Raw genomic sequence first — 19,392 nt, forward strand, 5'->3', positions numbered from 1 at the left:
TTTTATCCTGAATTAGATATTTTCATCAAGCTCTCCTGATAAGAAAAGCAAGAATAAGTATGGTTTTCTTGCTTCTCAGCTAAACTGGTTTCTTCTCTTCCCCTCAATTTTCCTCTCCTGGATGTGAGGAGGACTAGAATCTAGGTCAACCCTTATCCAGTGGTTGTTCACCTTGCTGTCCTCATCCAAATGCAGAAATAAGATGGTGCACGTGTCTCACTATTGGAGCTTCAGCCGCAGTGGTGACTGGGACCTATGGCCATGGGACTCCTTTCTGTCAGTCCAGTTTCTATCTGTCCAGAGGGTATTCTGTTAGGGCTGGGGAGCATTGGATTATAAATCCCACTGGTTAGGAGGTTGACTTGGGCCTCAGACAGGGAGGACCTAGAAGAGGTGAGATACTGGCTTGGGCTCCTGGGGGAAGCAGCCTGTCTAGGGTGCCCTGGGGGCTGTATTCTGGGCCTGGTGGTACCTCTGATATCCTGCAAAGCTATGACCAATAGGCCATGACTACAGCTGGTGGTGGGAAGCCGGAAAAGAATAGGAACTCGCTCCAGGAAACCTTTATTTCCAAGATTAAAAGTAGGTCTTTTGGGGAGTACAGAGACTGTTTAAGGCAGGAAAAACACTCTTGTGTGATACTGTAATGGTGGATACATGTTATCAAACATTTCTCCAAATCCATAGAATGGACACCACCAAGAGTGAACTCTAATGTGGACTATAGACTTTGAGTCATTACGATGTGTCAATGTCGTTTCACTGATTGCAACAAATGTACCATTCTCTGGGGGGTGTGGATAAGGGGCTGGCTGTGAGGCTGAGCGTGTGCAGGGTCAGATAGCATACGGGGAATGTCTGTACCTTCCTCTTCATTTTTCTGTGAACCTATAACCACTCTGAAAAAAAAAAAAAGTAGATCTTTTGTAAAGATAGACATTTCTGTGTCTAGGGGGAGAAAGGGCAGGATCCCAGCTTAGGTGGGTCAGCTTGCCAGAAGTCCTTGGGTTGTGGGCAAAATACATGGCTTTCATCATCATCTCAAATCTCTCCTGGCTCACAAGGGCCTGGCCTTATCTCACTTATAAAAATGGTGAATTATTTACAGCAGCAACAGGGAACTAGGAACAGGTCCTAAAATCACTGAGGCAAAAAAAACTCTTCTCAGGTTTCTAGAGGAATCTTCTGGGGGCTCTTGTGAGCTCCTGCACCAGCAGGTGGGAGGAAGCCTATAGGACGACTAGGCCTCTGCCCATCTGAAACACGGCCTCGACAGGAGGCAGCCTCGAAGCTACAGCTATGAGAACAGCTGGAAAAGCCATGGTAGATAGTAAGGGCAGCAGACGGATGCTCCGATGCCAGCGTTGAGGGTCTTCCTGAGCCCCAAGCACAGCTGGCAAGTAGGAGAAATTCGGTCCCTGCCTTCCACTCCTCATGGGGTCTGTGGCAGACCCCAGAAAGGCCGAGCTGCTGAGCCTCTCTTAGGGGAGAGCAGATCAGAGAAGCCTAGAGAGTTTCCTCGGGGTGAATTCACGGAATGTGTCACCAGGTCAAGGAACCTTTATATTTAGAAAGAACAGAGCGAGGCTGCTCAAGGGGTATTGCCCTAGCGGTGGAGCGTGGGGAGAACAGGTAGATGTCCATCAACAGATGAATGATAACCTTGATGGAGAGGGTATTCTTGGTTGCAGGTTTTTTTCTTTCAGGACTTTGATGATATCATGTATCCCTTCTGGCCTGTTTTCTGCTGAAAAACCAACTGATACCCTTGCATGCTTTCCCTTATATGTAACTGTTTTCTTGTGCTCTTTTATCATTACTTTTTGCCATGTTAATTACTATGTCTTGGTGTGGACTTCCTTGGGTTGATTTTGGGGGGGGGGGGTTCTCTCTGTGCTTCCTGGATCTGAATTTGTGTTTCCTTCCCCAGATTGGGAAGTTTTCAGCTATTATTTCTTCAAATAAAATTTTCTCCCCCCCCCCTTTTCTCTCCTTTTCCTTTTTGAATCTATAATGTGAGTATTATTATGCTTGACAGTATGGCTGAGTTTCTTTAATCTATTTTCACTTTATATTACTTTTTTTCTCTCTCCTGTTCATTCAGCTTGATTGTTTTCCATTAATCTGTCCTCCAGTTCACTGACCTGTTCTCCTGCTTCCTGTGGTTTACTATTTATTCCCTCTAGTGTATTATTAATTTCAGTTATTGAGTTCCTTGTTTCTGATTGGTTCTTTTTTATGTTTTCTATCTCTTTGTTGAGGGTCTCACTGAGATCCTCCACTCTTTTCTCAAGTCCATTGAATATACTTATGGCCAATTCTTTAAATCCTGTATTAGACATGTTATTTATCTCCATTTCGTTTAACGGTCTTGTGATTTTGTCTTGTTCTTTCATTTGGAACATATTCCTCTATCTCTTCATTTTGTGTAACTCTGTGTCTGTTTCTTTGTGTTAAGAAAGTCAACTATATCCTCTCCTTTTGGAAGTCACAGACTTATGAAGAATAGGTCCTATAATGCCCTGTGGTGCAATATCCCCTCTTTACCAGAAGCTGGCACTTCAGGGATGTGTGTGTGTGTGTGTGTGTGTGTGTGTGTGTGTTGTGTGTGCCCTATTCGTGTGACTGAACTATATTTGCCTTCAGTCTAGTCATCTGCAATGGCTTTCTTTGTCTTTTATGGGCAGGGCTTAGTCCCTCTGCTATTAGTGAGCTAATCTGGGGCTCCACTGGGCCTGAATTGAGTCACAGAACTGCAGGACACTCTTCCTCTATTTTCCTCTGAGAAGCTTTCTTTGGCCGGGTGAGGCAGGGGGAGGCTGTAGTCAGACTAGAAGTCTACCTCAGCCCACTTCTGGAGTTGCAGTCAAATTGGTATGTGTGGTTTTCTTCCCTTCTCTCTGGAGCAAAAGTCACTTTGGAGTGGACTTACTCCAGTTAGGCCTGCTTGCACACCACCAGGCTTGTGGTGCTGCTTTGATGGATTCCTATCAAGGGCATGTTTGAAGCGGTTGATCTGTAGGAGAATATGAGGGTAAAGGCGGGGGGTGCAATGCTAACAAGATCCCATCTGGTCTTCTGCAGGATGAAATCTGCAGCCACCTACAAAAACTCCTGCCAAGGCTGGGCAGGAGGAGGTGGTCTGCAGAAGGGGGTGGGGTGCAGGGTACATTGTTAGCAAGATAAGTGAGCATGTTCACATTGTGCTGGTTCTCACAAGTGTCCTTGTCTCTAGGTAAGGGGCAAGGGAGGGAAATGGTGTTCACAAGCTCTTTTGTTCTTGCTGAAGTCTCCCAAAGGTCCCTGCCCCTCCAGTATATGCTCTGAGAGTAGTGAACAGATTTCCCTCCCCTATATGCCAAGCATTTTTCAAACTGCTGCTTCTATGCTGTATTTCCATGGGGCTGTTTGTTACGTTGTCTCTTTAAGTGTAGGGACTCAGTTTCCTATCACTCTCCAGCTCTCCCAGAGGTGGGCTCACTGATTTTTAACATTCTAGGTGTTAAGCCCCACTGACTGTAAGAATGCACAAAGTTAGGTCACGTGGTTTTCAAAGCCAAATGTTAGGAGGATTCGTCTTCCCAGTACAGGTCCCTTGTGTCTGGGGTGTCTGGTCTGGGGTTTGCTCTTCTCCTCTCCCCACACCTGTAGGTCCCTCCCTCGTTCAGCCCATCTGATGGGTCGGTTTATTTCCCAATCATGTCATCACCCTTCCTACCATTTTCACTGTGGCCTCTTCTCTACATTTAGCTGCTGGAGAGTCTATTCTGCCAGTCTTCGAGTCATTTTCTGGGTTATTTATACTGATGTGGATGTTATATTTGTGTAACTGTGGGATGACGTGAGCCTAGAATCCTCCTACTCTGCCATCTTCCCCAGAAGTCCTGTGATCACTTTCCTAAAATTTTTAAGTTGTCCTTTTCTTGATTCAGCATCTGTTTGGTTGTTATAAACCTTTGACTTTTTCAGGAGTTCTGGTAAAGTTGGTTCTAATAGTTGCTGCTTGTTCTTCAGTGTTTCTGTGGAGGGTCAGGAGTTTGGAGCTGGCCACTCTGCCATTTTCCTGATACCACCAGTGCTAGTGGATGCCTAATTTCTTTTTTGTGTACATCTTTGTTCCCTTCACTGTGCGAGGAAATGACACAGGTAGTTTGTAGTAAGGCTTTGCTTTTGAGAAAAGTGATCAATGAAACAGGAAAGCCTATTTCTGAAGCCTAAGACCTTGCTGTGTTGGGTTTTGTGTCTATCTTGGTCATAATGGTGAACAATTCCTCTCCTCAGAAGAATCCATCGGCATATCAGCCTTTCTTTTTTACAATTAGTATTTTTTGGGTTCTCTGCAGATTAAGTCATGAAAACATTCTCCTATGTTTTATTCGAGGAGCTGTATTGCTTAAACTTTTAATTCTGAGATCTATCCCAAATTAATTTTTGTGTTTGGTGTGATGTAGGTATCAAGACTCATTTCCCCCCTTTATTTCTTCAGTTTTTTCTAGCACAAGTTGTTGAAATGACTTTCCTTTCCCCATTACATAGCTTTGTCACCTTAGTCAAAAAATCAATTAACTGTAAATGAATGGGCCTATCTAGACCCCATATTCTGTAATGTTTATCTATTTATCTATTATGCTAATATTATGTTGTATTTATGGCAAGTCCTATAAGTGTTTAGGTCTTTTGATACTACTGTAAAGAGAACTTAATTTTTCTTTCCATCTTCCAGTTGTTGCTAGCCTATAGAAACACATATTTTTCTGTATATTGCCGTGTCCTTTGACTTTGTTAAGTAAGTCTAGTAGTTGTTCTTTAGCTTTCCTTAGGTTGTTCTGTGCAAACAGTTATGTTTTCTGCAAAATGTTTTTAGTTTTACTTGTTCCTTTCAAATCCTTATGCTTTATCCCCCCTTACCTTGTTGCATCAATTAGAAGCAATATTGAATAGAAAGATGGTGGTGAATATACTTGCTTTGTTACTAGTTTTGAAGTGGGTGGCATTCAGTATTTCAACATTAGTTATCATGCCAGTTGTAGGATTTTGTACAGATTCTTTTGTTAGATTTTAAAAGTTCCTTTCTATATCTTGTTTTTTGAGAATTTCTAATCCTAAATGAGCATAGAATTTTGGATTTTTTTCTTCATTACGATCATAATGCTTTTATTCTTTTCTCCTATTAATATGGTGAATTATATTGATTTTTGAATATTTGAACCAACCTTGCATCTTTGGAATAAATCCACTGGTCTGATATATTATCCTGGTTTTTTGTTTCATTTGTGTAGTGCTGGATTTGATTTGGTAACATTTTGTTAGTGGCTTTTAGCATCTATATTCTTGAAGGTTATAGATCTTTAATCTTATTTTCTTATCTTTTTTTTAGATTTTGGTATGGTTTTACCAGCCTCTTAAAGTGTGAAGGGAAGTGTTTCCTCTTTATTTTCTGAGTTTGTATAAAACTGGTATCAGTATCCTTAAATATTTGATGAATTTATGGGATTGAATTTATTCAATTGATGAATTCACCACTGAAACATACCATCTGGACATGAAGGTTTCTTTGAGGGAAATTTTTTTAATAAACAATTTACTTAACAGGTATTGAGTTATTCAGATATTATATTTTATTCTTAATATCTGTTTTGGTAAATTCTGTGTTTCAAAGACTTTGCCCATTCCATGTAAGCTATCAAATTTACTGTTATAAGTTTTCCAAATATTCCCTCATTATTCTTATAATGCCTATAGAATCTGTAGTGACATACCTTCTTTCATTGTGGTGATACCTTCTTTGACATTGATAATTTGTGTTTTCTTTTTTAAACAACTTTTGCTAGGAATTAATTTTATTAGTCTTTTCAAAGAACTAAATTTTGGGTTTGTTATCTCTATTCTTTGTAAGTCTTCTGTTCATTGATTTCTGTTCTTGTCTTGAAATTTCCACCTGACTTCTTAAACGTGGGTTTATTTTTTCCTATTGTGGAAACTTACTTGGTTTTAAACCTCTTTTCTCATATGAGTTTATAAAACTATTTCTCCCTAAGTACTGTTTTAGCTGCATCCCATAAATTTCAAAGTTGTATTTTCTCAATAATTCAAGTCAAAGTATTTTCTAACTTCCACTGTGATTTCTTATTTGATCCAAAATTTATTTAGAAATAGATTGTTTAATGTCCACATTTGGGAATTTTCTAACCTTATTTTTTCCCCTTTTGATTTCTAATTATTTGTGGCCAGAGAATATATTTCTTAAGATTTCAATTCTTTGAAATTTATTGAGACTTGTTTTAAGGCACAGGATATGGCCTATCTCAGCAAATGTCCTATGTACACTTGAAAAGAATGTATATCCTGTCATAGGTGTAGTGTTCTGATTAGCATTAGGTTAAAGCAGTGAGTAGTGTTGTTCAGATCATCTAAAACTTTATGGATTCCTGATTTTTCTATAAACTACTGAGAAGATGCTACCTTTAGCATGTAGTACCATTAGATTTCTCTCCATCTCCTCACCCAAAATCAACTCTTTCCTCAGCAAAGCTGCTGGACTAGAAGACGGCCATTCTTGCAGAATGAGCTGCATGGGTGTTGGGGGTAGTGTAGACCTGTTGGCCATCTCTAATAGATTTCTAGTGCCCTAAAATGGGTGTTTTTGATAATTTTGTCTAGTTATAGCTATTTACCTATCTGTATGTTAGTAGAGGAGAGTTGCTGGTCTCTTCTGTCATAATTAGAAGCTATTTTTTAAAAAAGATTATTTATTTTATTTGACAGAGATCACAAGTAGGCAGAGAGGCAGGCAGAGAGAGAGGGAGGAGGAAGCAGGCTCCCTGCTGAGCAGAAAGCCCGATGAGGGGCTTGATCCCAGGATCCTGGGATCATGACCTGAGCCGAAGGCAGAGGCTTTAACCCACTGAGCCACCCAGGTGCCCCTAATTAGAAGCTATTTATATGGTAATGTTTTAATATGTCTTTATTAAAAATATTGAGAAGAACATTTATGCCTCTTCTCTAAACCTCTGTTGGAGGTTTTTAAGTTGTTAATGTTGTTTGTCCAAAATGAAGGGCATAAACTCCCTTCAGGATGTGGTATGGAAGGTCCATATGCCCTTTATGGCTTACTTGGTTCCTTCATAACATTCACCAGTTGAATCACAAGAAGTTACTTGCTACAAGTGAATATTATAAATTAGAATTTTATTCTTGAGAACTCATTTCATACCACAAAATACCAAGACATCACAAATGTTCTTCAAAATCATACAAGTATTTGCTTTTACAAACATTACGTAGAATTTCATTCAATAAATACTTGAGAGATTACCATGTTCCAGAGACTGTGCTAGGCACCAGGAATAAAAACAAATGTACTCAGAAGGCTCCTGCCCTCCCCTCAGACCTAACAGTCCAGAGAGATGATTGTGCAGGAATTACAGGCAAGTGCGATATGGGCAATGGCAGACGAAGAAGCCCAAGTGTTATGATTGTGCCCAGTATCTGTGTTTGCTCCCACAATTTTTTTCTATGGTCTTTGGAATCCCTGAGGCTTTAGAAATAAAATATCATTAAAGCCTAGACTAAGGACATGTCTCCCATGGTAAGTTTCTGAATGGTAAATACTTGGGGAAGGGTAGTTCCCTTGGGAAAGGTTTCTCCTATTCTGAAGTGTGAACGTACATTAGATCACTTGGGAAGCTTTAAAAAAAAATATCCCTGCCTGGCCCCATTTCTAAAGATTCTATCCCAATTCATCTGCTGAGTCCCAAGAACCGATTTTTTAAAAGTACTCAATGATTTTAGCATGCAGCCCTGGTTAAGAACTAATATAGCCTTTGATTCCAAATGTTTCCTCAACATTTGACACTTACAATAAAAGAACCCTCCTTCAATGTTTTAGTTTTCTGGGAAAGTCTTCACAATACTTATGTCTTCCTTCTGCTGCTCTGGTGTTTGGTAGAGAGTGAGCCCTTACTGTCAACGCTTCAAGATTGTAAAGAACATGAGCACTCATCCCTCTCTCTCTTTCTTTTACTCATCCCCAAGTTAGATGGAGAAATTCATCTAATTGGTTAGATTCTGACACTCACTGAGCCACTTTCTACATAGCAGTAGATGATGTGACTTTGCTCTACCCATAGCCTTTGCTTCTATACCATAGTGATAATAAAGATAGCTAAGTGGTACTTAACTGAATGCTTACCATATGCCAGCTACCTTCCTAAGCCTTTTACATGAATTCATTACATCCTCATACCAACCCCATGACGTACATTCTATACTTATATCCTTTTAGGTATGAGGAAGCTAAAGCTCAAAGAGATTAAGTAACTTGTTTGAGGACACAGTGTCATTGGACTGGGATTTCGATCCAGACCACCTGGCTCCAGAGCATAGTGCTTAACATCCATGCTACTCCACTGCTAAGTGCATGCTTGCCCCCTGGCGTTCCCCACTCTACTGGTCACTGGGTCTGTAAGCCTCTCTGTGGAGCCTGCTGCATGAAAGTACCCCAAGTCATCTTAGTAGGTGCAACTCTACTCCCAAGTGGGTACCATGGTCCAGAATTGAGGAGAGGGATGAGAGTTACCTTCAGTCAACATATACTCAGACTTCAAGCTGTCTGGGAGTTCTGCACTTAAGGATTTGGAATCTCTAACAATTCTGTGTTGAGTTTCTCACCCCAGAGAGACCCTTAACTCACACTACACACTTCTTCCTTGGATTCTACTTTGCCTGTTCTTAAGGATGTTGAAAAGAGGAAGTGCCTTTAAGTGGCACAAGGATTCAAGATACATGATTACACATCCATGAGACAAAGTTTTCTACCTTACAAATCAGTTCATTGCTATTGTGTATTGCTACCAATTATACTAGTCTAGTCCCAACAACCACATGGCTTTGGTTGCCATGATCATGTGGCTTTAAACATGAGTTTTACTCATCATTGAAGGTGTTTTAAAGGTTTTTAAGGTTCAGGTAGTTTAAGTAAAGTCATTTTAAGTAGAAGGATGCTAGTAACAGAAGAAAGTTTCCCTTCCTGGTAAACTTCAATTAGCTAATGAGAATTCTCTAAAACCCTGTATTTTCCTTTACGTCTAAATACAAATCTTAGTTTTAGAAGACTGCATAAAGATTGTTTTAGAAAATATTCTATCTCATTATCATTATTATAGTTAACTATTCAAAGCCACTTTGACCACTTTTTCAAAGTGGATATTTGATTTTTGGTTCACAGCTTATATAGCAGAGATGAGCAAACCACAGGTCATGGGCCAAATCTGGCTGCTGCCAGTTTGTCAAGTTTCATTGTAATGTAGCCATGTTCCTTCCACATGTTATCCATTGCTGCTTTCACCCTATGATGGCAGAATTGAGTAATTGCAGCAGAAACTCTTTGGCCCACAAAACCTAAATTACTTACTATCTGACTCCTTACAGAGTAAGTCTGCTGTCGCCTGCTATTGGATAACACCTCTGCCCTGCCCCTATCTTCTAGCCCACCATGCCTCATTGCTGCTTCTCATTTTGTCTTGCATTCCTGATTTTCTATTTTACAGGTAACTGTTACCTCATTCAAGTTAGCATTTTTATTTTTATTTCTTTTTATTTTTTAAAAAGATTTTACTCATTTATTTGAGATAGAGCGAGCACAAGCAGAGGGAGCAGGAGAAGCAGGCTTCCTGCTGAGCAGGGTGGCGGGAGGTGCTGCGATCTGGACCTGAGCCAAAGGCAGCGGGTCAACTGACTGAGCCACCCAGGCGCCCCCAGGTTAGATTTTTAAAGGACCAAAGCAAAATGCAGCTGACTCTTTACCTGTGCAGTACCTTCCTGTCAGTGATTCTCCGGTGAAAAAAAGTTACCCTGATCACTGTTTTCCTAAAACAAGGTAAAAATAAACCTTTTCAAATTTATATGCACAAGTATTTTTTCAGCTCAGAAAATCTTTTATTATAACTTTATTTGTTTTGATTCCTTCTTTAAGAATTCCATTGCTTTAGGATTGGTGATCCAGAGGTAACCTCTTTGTCATTCTCATCTCTTTATCCTTCCCAAACCATATAGGACAACAGGAAGTTTGTTGGCAACATCACCTCTTTTATTCTCTGCTTTGGTACTTCTGTTCTTTTAACTGCATCCAAATGTGTTCCACGGATTTTTAAATCTTTTTGTATTTTTTTCATCTTAGCCAGCTTTCTTCTCTTGCATCTGCTGGCATCTGCTCTTCTTATTCTCGGCTGCAGTTTCCCAGGAGCCCATGTCTTTTTGCCTCCTCACCAAGTAGATAGCTTCTGAAGCTTTTCTGGTTTCCTAGAGAAGGGTATTTTCTAAGATAGGTTTTTATTCTGTTGTCAGAGTAATGTGGATATGGGGCCCACATAGATTTGTTTATGTTTTAGGTTTTTTCCCTATTTACCAATATTTAACTGAGGAGGGATCCTCATGTTAGTCAATACACAGGATGGGCAGATTGCTCCCCCAAAGCATCCTCTCTGTGGGTGTTGCATGAATATTCTTCTGCTAGTCTCAATGGTAAGTTGATGGGCCACTGAATACCACAGCTTATTTTTCTGTTCCACTGTCAGTGGAGGTTTGGGTTTCTAATTTAGGGGCTGTCATGAAAAGTGCTGCTGTGAACATTCTTGTCATGCCCATTGGTGCACATATCCATGTATTTTTGCTGAGTATGTATTTAGGAGATGAAATGCCAGGTCATGGGGTGTGCATACTTCCAAACTTAGCAGATAAGGTCAATGCATTATGAATATCAAGCCAAAACTACTTAAGAAATATTCAGTAACATTTCTTTTTGTTTGATTCAGCAAGCCAGAATATCCTCCTAGTTAACAAAATGCTGAAATGAGACATGAGAAAATTTTCTCTTGAAGTAGAGCATCTGCGAAACACTAAAGAGAATAAACTCCTTCATTTGATTGTAATTACTGAAAATAATTTTAAATTATTGGAAGTTTAGGGAGAAGAAAGATCTTTCCTCATGAATTATACATTGACAAGTCCATAAGAGCTGCACATCTTGGGAGAAGCACAGATTACTGGAATTCCATATGATGATCTGTACAGCTTCTTTTAAAAGAGATAATCTGTAAAGAAACAGAAAAAAAACCCCACAAATGTTTGATTATGCGATCTTTTAAGAAACAATCATTATCAGACCTATACATCCAAAAAACTACTGTGATGCAATTACACAGACCCTTGGTTGAGGAGCCAGACAACGCCAGACGGCCCAGCTCTGCCACTTATGAGCCCCACGATCCAAATGTTTCTTAACTCACAGGGTCTGTTTCCAAATCACAGGACTTACCATCCTTACATTAACTGAATTATAACTGAAAACTTAATATGTGGACACTGTAAAGAAGTCAAACTACAAAAGGATATAAATGTGCGGAGAATATGTCTATTCTCCCCAGTCCTCAGGTCTTCCAACAAATACTAAACCAATTTCTTGTTGATCTTTCCAGAAATATTTGGTGTGTATTGTAGGCCTCATGAGTCCATCCACATTTGTATGTATGCATACATATTTCTAGCTTTTAATTAAGGAATGTGACATATATGAGAAAATAACATAAAACCGATGTGCAGCTTAGTGAATTCATGTTAAATATTCATCGGTGTAAATATCGCCCAGGTCAAGAAGTCCTGTAAGTTCCCACTTCCTCCTTTGCAATCACAACCCTCTCTCTATCCTCTAAAAGTCATCACTATTTTGATTTTTATTTTTTACAGTATTTACTTCCTTGATTTTCTTTGTATCTTTACCTCCTAAGTATGCATTCTTAAATGCCATAGTTTTGTGTAGATTTAAACTCATACTGTAGATTTCTTTTTAGGATTTGGCTTCTTTCAATACTATGTTTGTGAGACTCATCCATGTTGTATTTAGTTCTGCTTCATCGTTTTAACTGCTACATAGTAGGAATTGATAAATGTTTTCTACAAAGGGCCTGATAGTAAATATTTTAGGCTTTGTGGGCCAGTAAATAAAATCAAGGATATTATATAGGTCCTCAACAGGAGAAGATATTTTCACAAAATTTCTGATAAAATTCAAAGGCAGTAATAATATTTGACTACAGGTTTGTTTTTAATATGGGTCTACTAATAAGAAAAATGGAAGTCTTTTTTTTTTTTTTAAGATTTTATCTATTTATTTAACAGAGAAATCACAAGTAGGCAGAGAGGCAGGCAGAGAGAGAGGGCAAAGCTGGCTCCCTGCTGAGCAGAGAGCCCAATTCCGGGCTTGATCCCAGGACCCTGAGATCATGACCTGAGCTGAAGGCAGAGGCTTAACCCACTGAGCCACCCAGGCGCCCCAGAAGTCTTATTTAGAGGATAACATTTTGCTTAATTGAGGTTCAGAGCTTCAAAATTGATTACATATCCCCAATAGCAGATAAACATTTACAATGAGACCCCCGACACCCATCCCCATCAGCTTTGAAAATGTCTGTCACACAGATAGGTGCTGCCAACACCGATATCAACCATGAGCATATGCTTTTAATTGCGCATATCTATGTCTGGGGGGCATTTACAGAACTCCATTAGATTCTTCTCTTGATATTTCCCTCTTAGCATGTCATTACGACACATATTAATCACTTCCAGTTGAAGTTAAGTGGGACATTCCTCCTTCACACAGTTAAAGAGACTTTGAAATAGGATAATTTCCTTTGCACTTGTTTCAAGGTCCACAAAATGCTCCTGAAGGTGTAAACTCAGATAACATATCCACTGCAAATATGTATGGGGATTAAAATCTTGCTTCTTGTTTTAACTTGTGACAGGCAAAGGAAGTATAAAAAGCAGGTTGCCATTGCTTGTGATTCAATGTTAGTTGCCATTGAAGTGACTTTCCCGTAGTGTAAATTCTGCCATATAAGCTCTGTTTTGCCTTGTAATTTTAGGTTGGATTCATTTAAAAAATATTATCAAGTCTACAGCAAAAGTTAATTTCCAAAGCCACTCAGTATTCCATAGTAGTGGATAAGGTTAGTTTTCTTACTTAGAAAAATCTCCATCTTTTTTTAAAGATTTATTTATTTATTTGATAGACAAATCATAAGGAGGCAGAGAGGCCGGCAGAGAGAGGAGGAAGCAGGCTCCCTGCTGAGCAGAGAGCCTGATGCGGGACTCGATCCCAGGACCCTGGGATCATGACCTGAGCCGAAGGCAGAGGCTTTAACCCACTGAGCCACCCAGGCGTCCCGAAAAATCTCCATCTTAATCTGAGCTCAAAAACTCGCACTGAAGGGTTATCAATGCTAAGCTAACAAGTATCAGTGAGGTAGGCAAGTCAGGATATACAGCTATTTCTGATGAAAAAAAAATCATGGAACAATAAATTAACAATGGTTAAAGCCATGAGACTGAGTGAAGATCACCACTGAAACAGCTGGCTAAAAAACTCATGATAGATTCAAACATGTTTTCACTAGTAAGAGGTTTATCCACAAAAAAACCTACTGCTGACATTCTGTGGGGAAATCTGGTCATATGTTCGGGGCCCCTCTCGATTGTAATCCATCACGTCCCACCACACTGATTTTAAAAGCCTTGTTGGTTTCTGTTTCTGCTAGTAAATAAAGATCTTCTGCCTTTGGCAAGCCTGAGTCCCAGCTTGTACCCAAACTCGGCTACTGCCCCAAGACAAGAAAATGGTCAGTGATCGCAGATCCCTTAGGAAGGACTTTCTTCTCTGCTGCTGTTGTTCATCTAGTGCCTTCCATTTCCATAGCTCTCCAGTGTCTTTAAAAATATGTTTACAATGTGTCCATTATTTTCCCTAAATGTTGCAGCTACCTACTACATTCTACTAAAATCAGAAGACATTTCTATTTTTTGTTTTATTAAATTCTGTCCCCCAATTTATGAATGTTTTTTCTAATTTTTATGTTTTATTAAATTCTGCTGTTATTTTATTGTATTATTTCTTTCCTTTTGCTTTTTTGCATCTAATTCACTGTTCTTTTTTTTCTTTTTTTTAAGATTTTTATTTATTTATTTGACAGAGAGAGAGGGATCACAAGTAGGCAGAGAGGCAGGCAGAGAGAGAGGGTGAAGCAGGCTGAGCAGAGAGCCCAATGTAGGGCTTGATCCCAAGACCCTGAGATCATGACCTGAGCTGAAGGCAGACGCTTAACCTACTGAGCCACCCAGGTGCCCTAATTCACTGTTCTTTTTATAATTTCTTGAAAAGAATGCTATATCTTATTTTCATCTTTTCAAATAAATGCCTTTAAGACTACAAATTTCTAAGTGCCACATTAACAGCATTCCACAAGTTTGATACACATTAGCATTTTTGTCATTTTTCAGTCCAAAGTATTTTCTAGTTCTATGACACTTTACAACATATTAGAATCAGAATTAAACATAGAATTATCTTGTCATTGATTTCCCATTTCATTGCATTTTTATCAAAGAACACACTTTGCAGGATTTCAACTCTTTGAAATGGTTGACACTCGCTTTATGACCATAAATAGTTTTTGTACATGCTTGTTGTGTGTATTCTTAAAGAGTATGCATTCTGGAGTTGTTAGGTGTAATATTCTATAAATGTCCATTAGGCAAATTTCTTAATTATGTATTTCAAACCTTCCATTTCTTTTTTTTCCTCTGGTTGCTCCACCAATTCTAGCATTATTTCGGATTTGTTTCTCTATGCAGTGCTATTACATTTGCTTTACAAAGGTTGAGGCCATGTTACTAGATACATTCCTATTTGTGACTGAAACCTTCCCAATGAATTAAAACGTTTATCTTTATGAAGTGACCCTCATTTGTCTAGTGGGGTTTTCTGCTTTAAAGCCCTCTCTGTCTAATACTAATATTGTTATTCCTGCTTTCCTGTGGATGCTGTTTTCATGGTATCTTTTTTTATCCTTTAACTTGTAAGCATTCTGTATATTTAGATTTTGCATATGCTTCTTACAAACAGCATTTATTTTTATTCAGTCTGACAAATTCTGACTTTGGGCATTTAGCTATTTACATTTAATATAAATTAATGACGAATCCACAATAAAAAACCTACCATTTTATTCAATGCTTTCTATTGGTTTTGTTTCCTTTTTCTCTCCTTTCTATCTTCCTTTTATATTGAGTGGGACTTTTATTCCATTTTCTTCTATTAGTTTAGTGTCTTCCCTCTCCTGATAGCATACTCTCAGGCCAAAACAGTACTGATGTGCTTGACCAGGGAGGGCTGAGGCAGAAGGTATAGGCAAAGGGTTCACTTCCCTTCTTATGGGAATTCTCATGAGAATTTTATTTTCAATTGACTCCCTCGCTCTATTCTAGTAATTTGATAAGGTAGTTTGTATCAACTATGTTACTAAGCTACACTACTTAACCACCAAGTAACTACCATTTTATTGGAAATAATTATAAATGAACTATTAATACCTAACAAGAAACCATAACTTCGAGTTTTCCTGAGTGTGCTGACTTTTGTAACCGAGTGGATCCATTAGGGGGACCCAGACACGAGGCGTGTGGAGTCATTATGAGACATCCTGGACCCCAAGGCATGGAAAGCAGGGCAGGTCTGCACCAACCCAATGTAAATCTCTCTTCCTTGCCTCTGAGCTTTGTAACCAGGGGATAAAGTAACTGTGTCTGTGTGGACACGACAAGAGCTTCCATATAGAGAAGCACCTGCCAGCCACCCTGCTCAAAGCTGCAGATCCTGACTTCTCTCTTGCTGTGTAGACAGATACCAAACTCATATCAAACCTTGTCTGTGTTAGTCTTGTGAGCAGGGATGTTTAGTTGAACCTAAGACCAGCTCCTGGTGGGGCCTGCAGGTGGCCTCTGGGCTAGAATTGGACAGCCTGTGCCTCGTGCTATGCTTACAACCAGGCTGATGAGACAAGGAGTCCTCGTCTACTCCCTAAAAACAAGCTGCTTTTTATAACACACATTTTAAGCTTTATTTGTGATGAACTACCATCATCTGCTTTAAGGACCCATAAAAAATTACCTAGGATCCTGTTTCCTGGACCCAAGAGTCCAATTGCTATAATGTCAACTCTATTCTCTAAGAATTTCAGTAGTAGATTCCGTAACCTAGATGAAATGTGCCGATTTGAATGGGAGTGTTTCACTTTCTTAAACACATCATGGTTGTTGGACTAGAGCAGAGAACTGAATGCTGCTGCCTCTCCTCCTCTCTGCCTCCTCTCAGATGAAAAACCCACCTCACCTGAGCTGTGGTTCTTATTTTTGAGTTTCTCCCTCGGGTAACTCGTCTGTGTCTGAGACCGCCTCATCCTGCTGTTGCTCCACAAAGTCCTTATTGACCATGTCTTCCGTGTGGCTGTGGATGATCTGATGGGCTGCAAGGATGTGCTTCCGCTGGGCGTTCCTCACTGTGCCAAAGCGACAAGAAATTTTACTCTGAAAGTCTAAACAAGATCATTCCCAAAGATTTTCAAGAAAGTAGTGATAGAAATGATAATTCTGTAAGCCCCATATTCCCTTGCTTAAAGCTGATGAGATTAAATAACAATGACCTGCTCTCTGTTTTAGAAGTACACCTCCTCCAGGAGCCAGATCTAGGCTCCTGGCTCATGAGAGCGGTTCCCCCTGTTCCCACTCTCAGGTTCCGGGTGGTCCTGCTCCTCCCCACCAGGCTTCCTCTATTCCTCTCCTCCACAGCTGCCCTCCCCTGGAATGCCTGCACGCCGGTTCTACCCTCTCTGCGTAGCCCAACTCCGGTCCCAGCTCCTCCAGAAGTCTCCTCCGACTGGGCCAGCCCGCATCTACCACGGCCACACCTGAGTTCGTACAAACCCACTTGCAGCACTGAAGCACTCCGCGTGAGTTCCGTTTTGTTTATTAACTAGGTTGTAATGACTTAAAGGTAGAGACCTTGTCTCCTACTTTTCTTTGAGCCTGGAAGATACTTGTTGACTGATGATAAGTTTCTGAGCTCATGGCTGTAGAAGGTGGTCTTTGCTCCATATTCTAAGGATATTTATTATCAAGAATTAGTAGTTAGGCATCCCATTTCCCTCAGAAGGCACTAATCCTGAAGTTGATGATGATGATTTAGCATTTAGCATTTGCCCTTACTTTGTGCCAGGCACTGTTCTAAGCAGTTGGCATATATTCATTTAAACCACCCTACAAGCCTAAAAGAGACTATTAATAATATCCCCATTTTCGGAGAAGGAAATGGAGACACAGAGAGATTAAGTAATTTGCCCCAGATCATACAGCTAGTAAAGGACAGGAAGAAGTACTATGGATTCTGTGCTATTCAAGTGTCAGCAAGTTTACAGAGGATAAATCACACAGCAACTTCCACACAGACCACAGTTCAAATCTGTAAGTTGTATAAAATTTCTAAGCACTTATTTCCAGAACTGAAAAATAAGAATAGACCTCTAGGTATTTTAAGAAATTGATATAGGTACTTTTTAAATGCTTAGCACAGTATCTGGAACTTAGCATGCACTTAAAATTCGGTAGTCAGTGTTATTTTATATCTATATACAGGTCTTTTCAATCATGAAATATCTCAAACACGGTCTGTAAATATTATCTTAATTTGGGGTAAAGAGTATATATAATACATATGGTTCTTTTATTTGAAAAGAGAAACAAAAAGGTCCCAGTGTGTGCTCCCTGTCCAGATGGCTTTCTTCATGGGGTAAACATACAAAGAGAAGAGGCTAAGGACTTCCCCACCCTCCCCACAGACAAGTTCCACTGGATTCCTTAAGCTCAAGTGCCTCTTCAAAGGCCACTTTCCCTCAGAGCCCAGAGAAGCTAGGGGATGGGTCATAAACTAGTAACTACTAAACACACTATTTCCCTGCCTCCTTCAATTCCCTCAGTTAGAGTTGACCTGAAGCAGGCTGACCTCACTTTGGATCTAAGAAAAATAAAAAGGAGTTACATATTTTCTTAAGATTCAGAAAACACAAGATCCCTTTTATAAGATGACACAAAAACATTGATTATTTTATCCGGAAATTAAATATTGTTGGTATAAGCACTACCATATACCTATGATGGGAATATGAATTAGGACAATCTTTTCGTAACACCTAGCAAAAGTAAATGGCACATGCCCTATTTCCAGCACCATAATGCTAGGAATTTACTGTCAGTAGCATGACCAGGATTTGCATAAAATATATTGCTTGCAGCACTGCTAGGTATGGGAAAACACAATGAAACAAACTAAATGCTTATAACTAGAAGGTACTGTCTTAAAAATTACAGTACACTTATGTAATGGAAAAAAAGATATTTCTTTGTTTTCTTCCAATGCATTAGAATTCTATCATTCCTTTGTCCCTTTTAGGTGATCTGAAATGTTATACTTCTCTAAGTCTGTCCAGAATTCCCCACATAACATGGAAACCTTGTAAAAAAATAACCAAGCTGTTCTTTCACTTAAAATTTTTAATTTAAATTCAATTTAATTAACATATACTGTATTATTAGTTTCAGCGGTATTATTCAGTGATTCATCAGTTGCTTACAACACCCAGGACTCCTTACTTCAAGTGCCCTACTAATGCCCATCATCCAGTTCCCCCACCCTCCACCCACCTCCCCTCCACCAACCCTGTTTGTTTCCTAGAGTTAAGAGTCTCTTATGGTTTGTCTCTCTTTCTGATTTCATCTTACTTTATTTTCCCCTCCCTTCCCCTATGATCCTGTTTTGTTCCTTAAATTCCACAAGAGTGAGATCAAATGATAATTGTTTTTCTGATGGATTGATTTTGCTTAGCATACTACTGTCTTGTTCCATCTACGTTGTTGCAAATGACAAGATTTCATTCTTTTTGATGGCTGAGTAATAATCCATTGTATCTTCATATACCACATCTTCTTTATTCATCAATCGATGGACATCTGGGCTCTTTCCATATTTTTTTATTGTAAACATTTGAGGCTTACAAAAGATCATTTTAAAAATTTTTATTCTTTTTTTTAAATTCCAGTACAATTAAAATAGTGTTATATTAGTTTCAGGTGCATAATACAGTGATTCAACAACTCTATACATTCTTCAGTGCTCATCACGTTATGTGAACTCTTAGTCCCCTTTACCTATTTCATATATTTGTCCACCAGTCTCCCCACTGGTAACCATCTGTTTGTTCTCTATACTTAAGATTCTTTTTTCTTATTTGTCTATTTTTGTTTGTTGATTTGATGTTTTTAAATTTAACATAGGAGTGAAATCATAGTGTTTGTCTTTCTCTGTCTGACTTACTTCACTGAGCACTATACCCTCTGGATCCATCCATGTTGTTGCAAATGGCAAGATTTCATTCTTTCTTTTTAATGATCTTATTTCTTTATTTGACAGAGAGAAAGAGAGATCATAAGTAAGCAGAGAGGCAGACA

At 39.2% G+C, this 19,392-nt stretch overlaps 1 protein-coding gene across 2 annotated transcripts in view; it reads right to left on the reverse strand.

Annotated features, from left to right (window-relative positions):
- Window positions 1-7,171: 7,171 nt before the first annotated feature.
- Window positions 7,172-19,392, reverse strand: part of CFAP91 (cilia and flagella associated protein 91) — a 99,237-nt gene continuing 87,016 nt past the window's right edge. The window contains exons 17-18 of one of the 2 annotated variants that reach the window (XM_059163965.1): window positions 16,221-16,391; window positions 7,172-11,090 (exon numbers count right to left, since the gene is read on the reverse strand). In XM_059163965.1, coding sequence (XP_059019948.1) covers window positions 16,240-16,391 — 152 coding nt within the window. In that variant the 3' untranslated portion in view covers window positions 7,172-11,090; window positions 16,221-16,239. The remainder of the gene's footprint in view (window positions 11,091-16,220; window positions 16,392-19,392) is intronic. The other variant, XM_059163964.1, reaches the window with a different exon arrangement.

This window comes from Mustela lutreola, chromosome 2, assembly GCF_030435805.1.
Source record: "Mustela lutreola isolate mMusLut2 chromosome 2, mMusLut2.pri, whole genome shotgun sequence".
NCBI lineage: Eukaryota > Metazoa > Chordata > Mammalia > Carnivora > Mustelidae > Mustela > Mustela lutreola.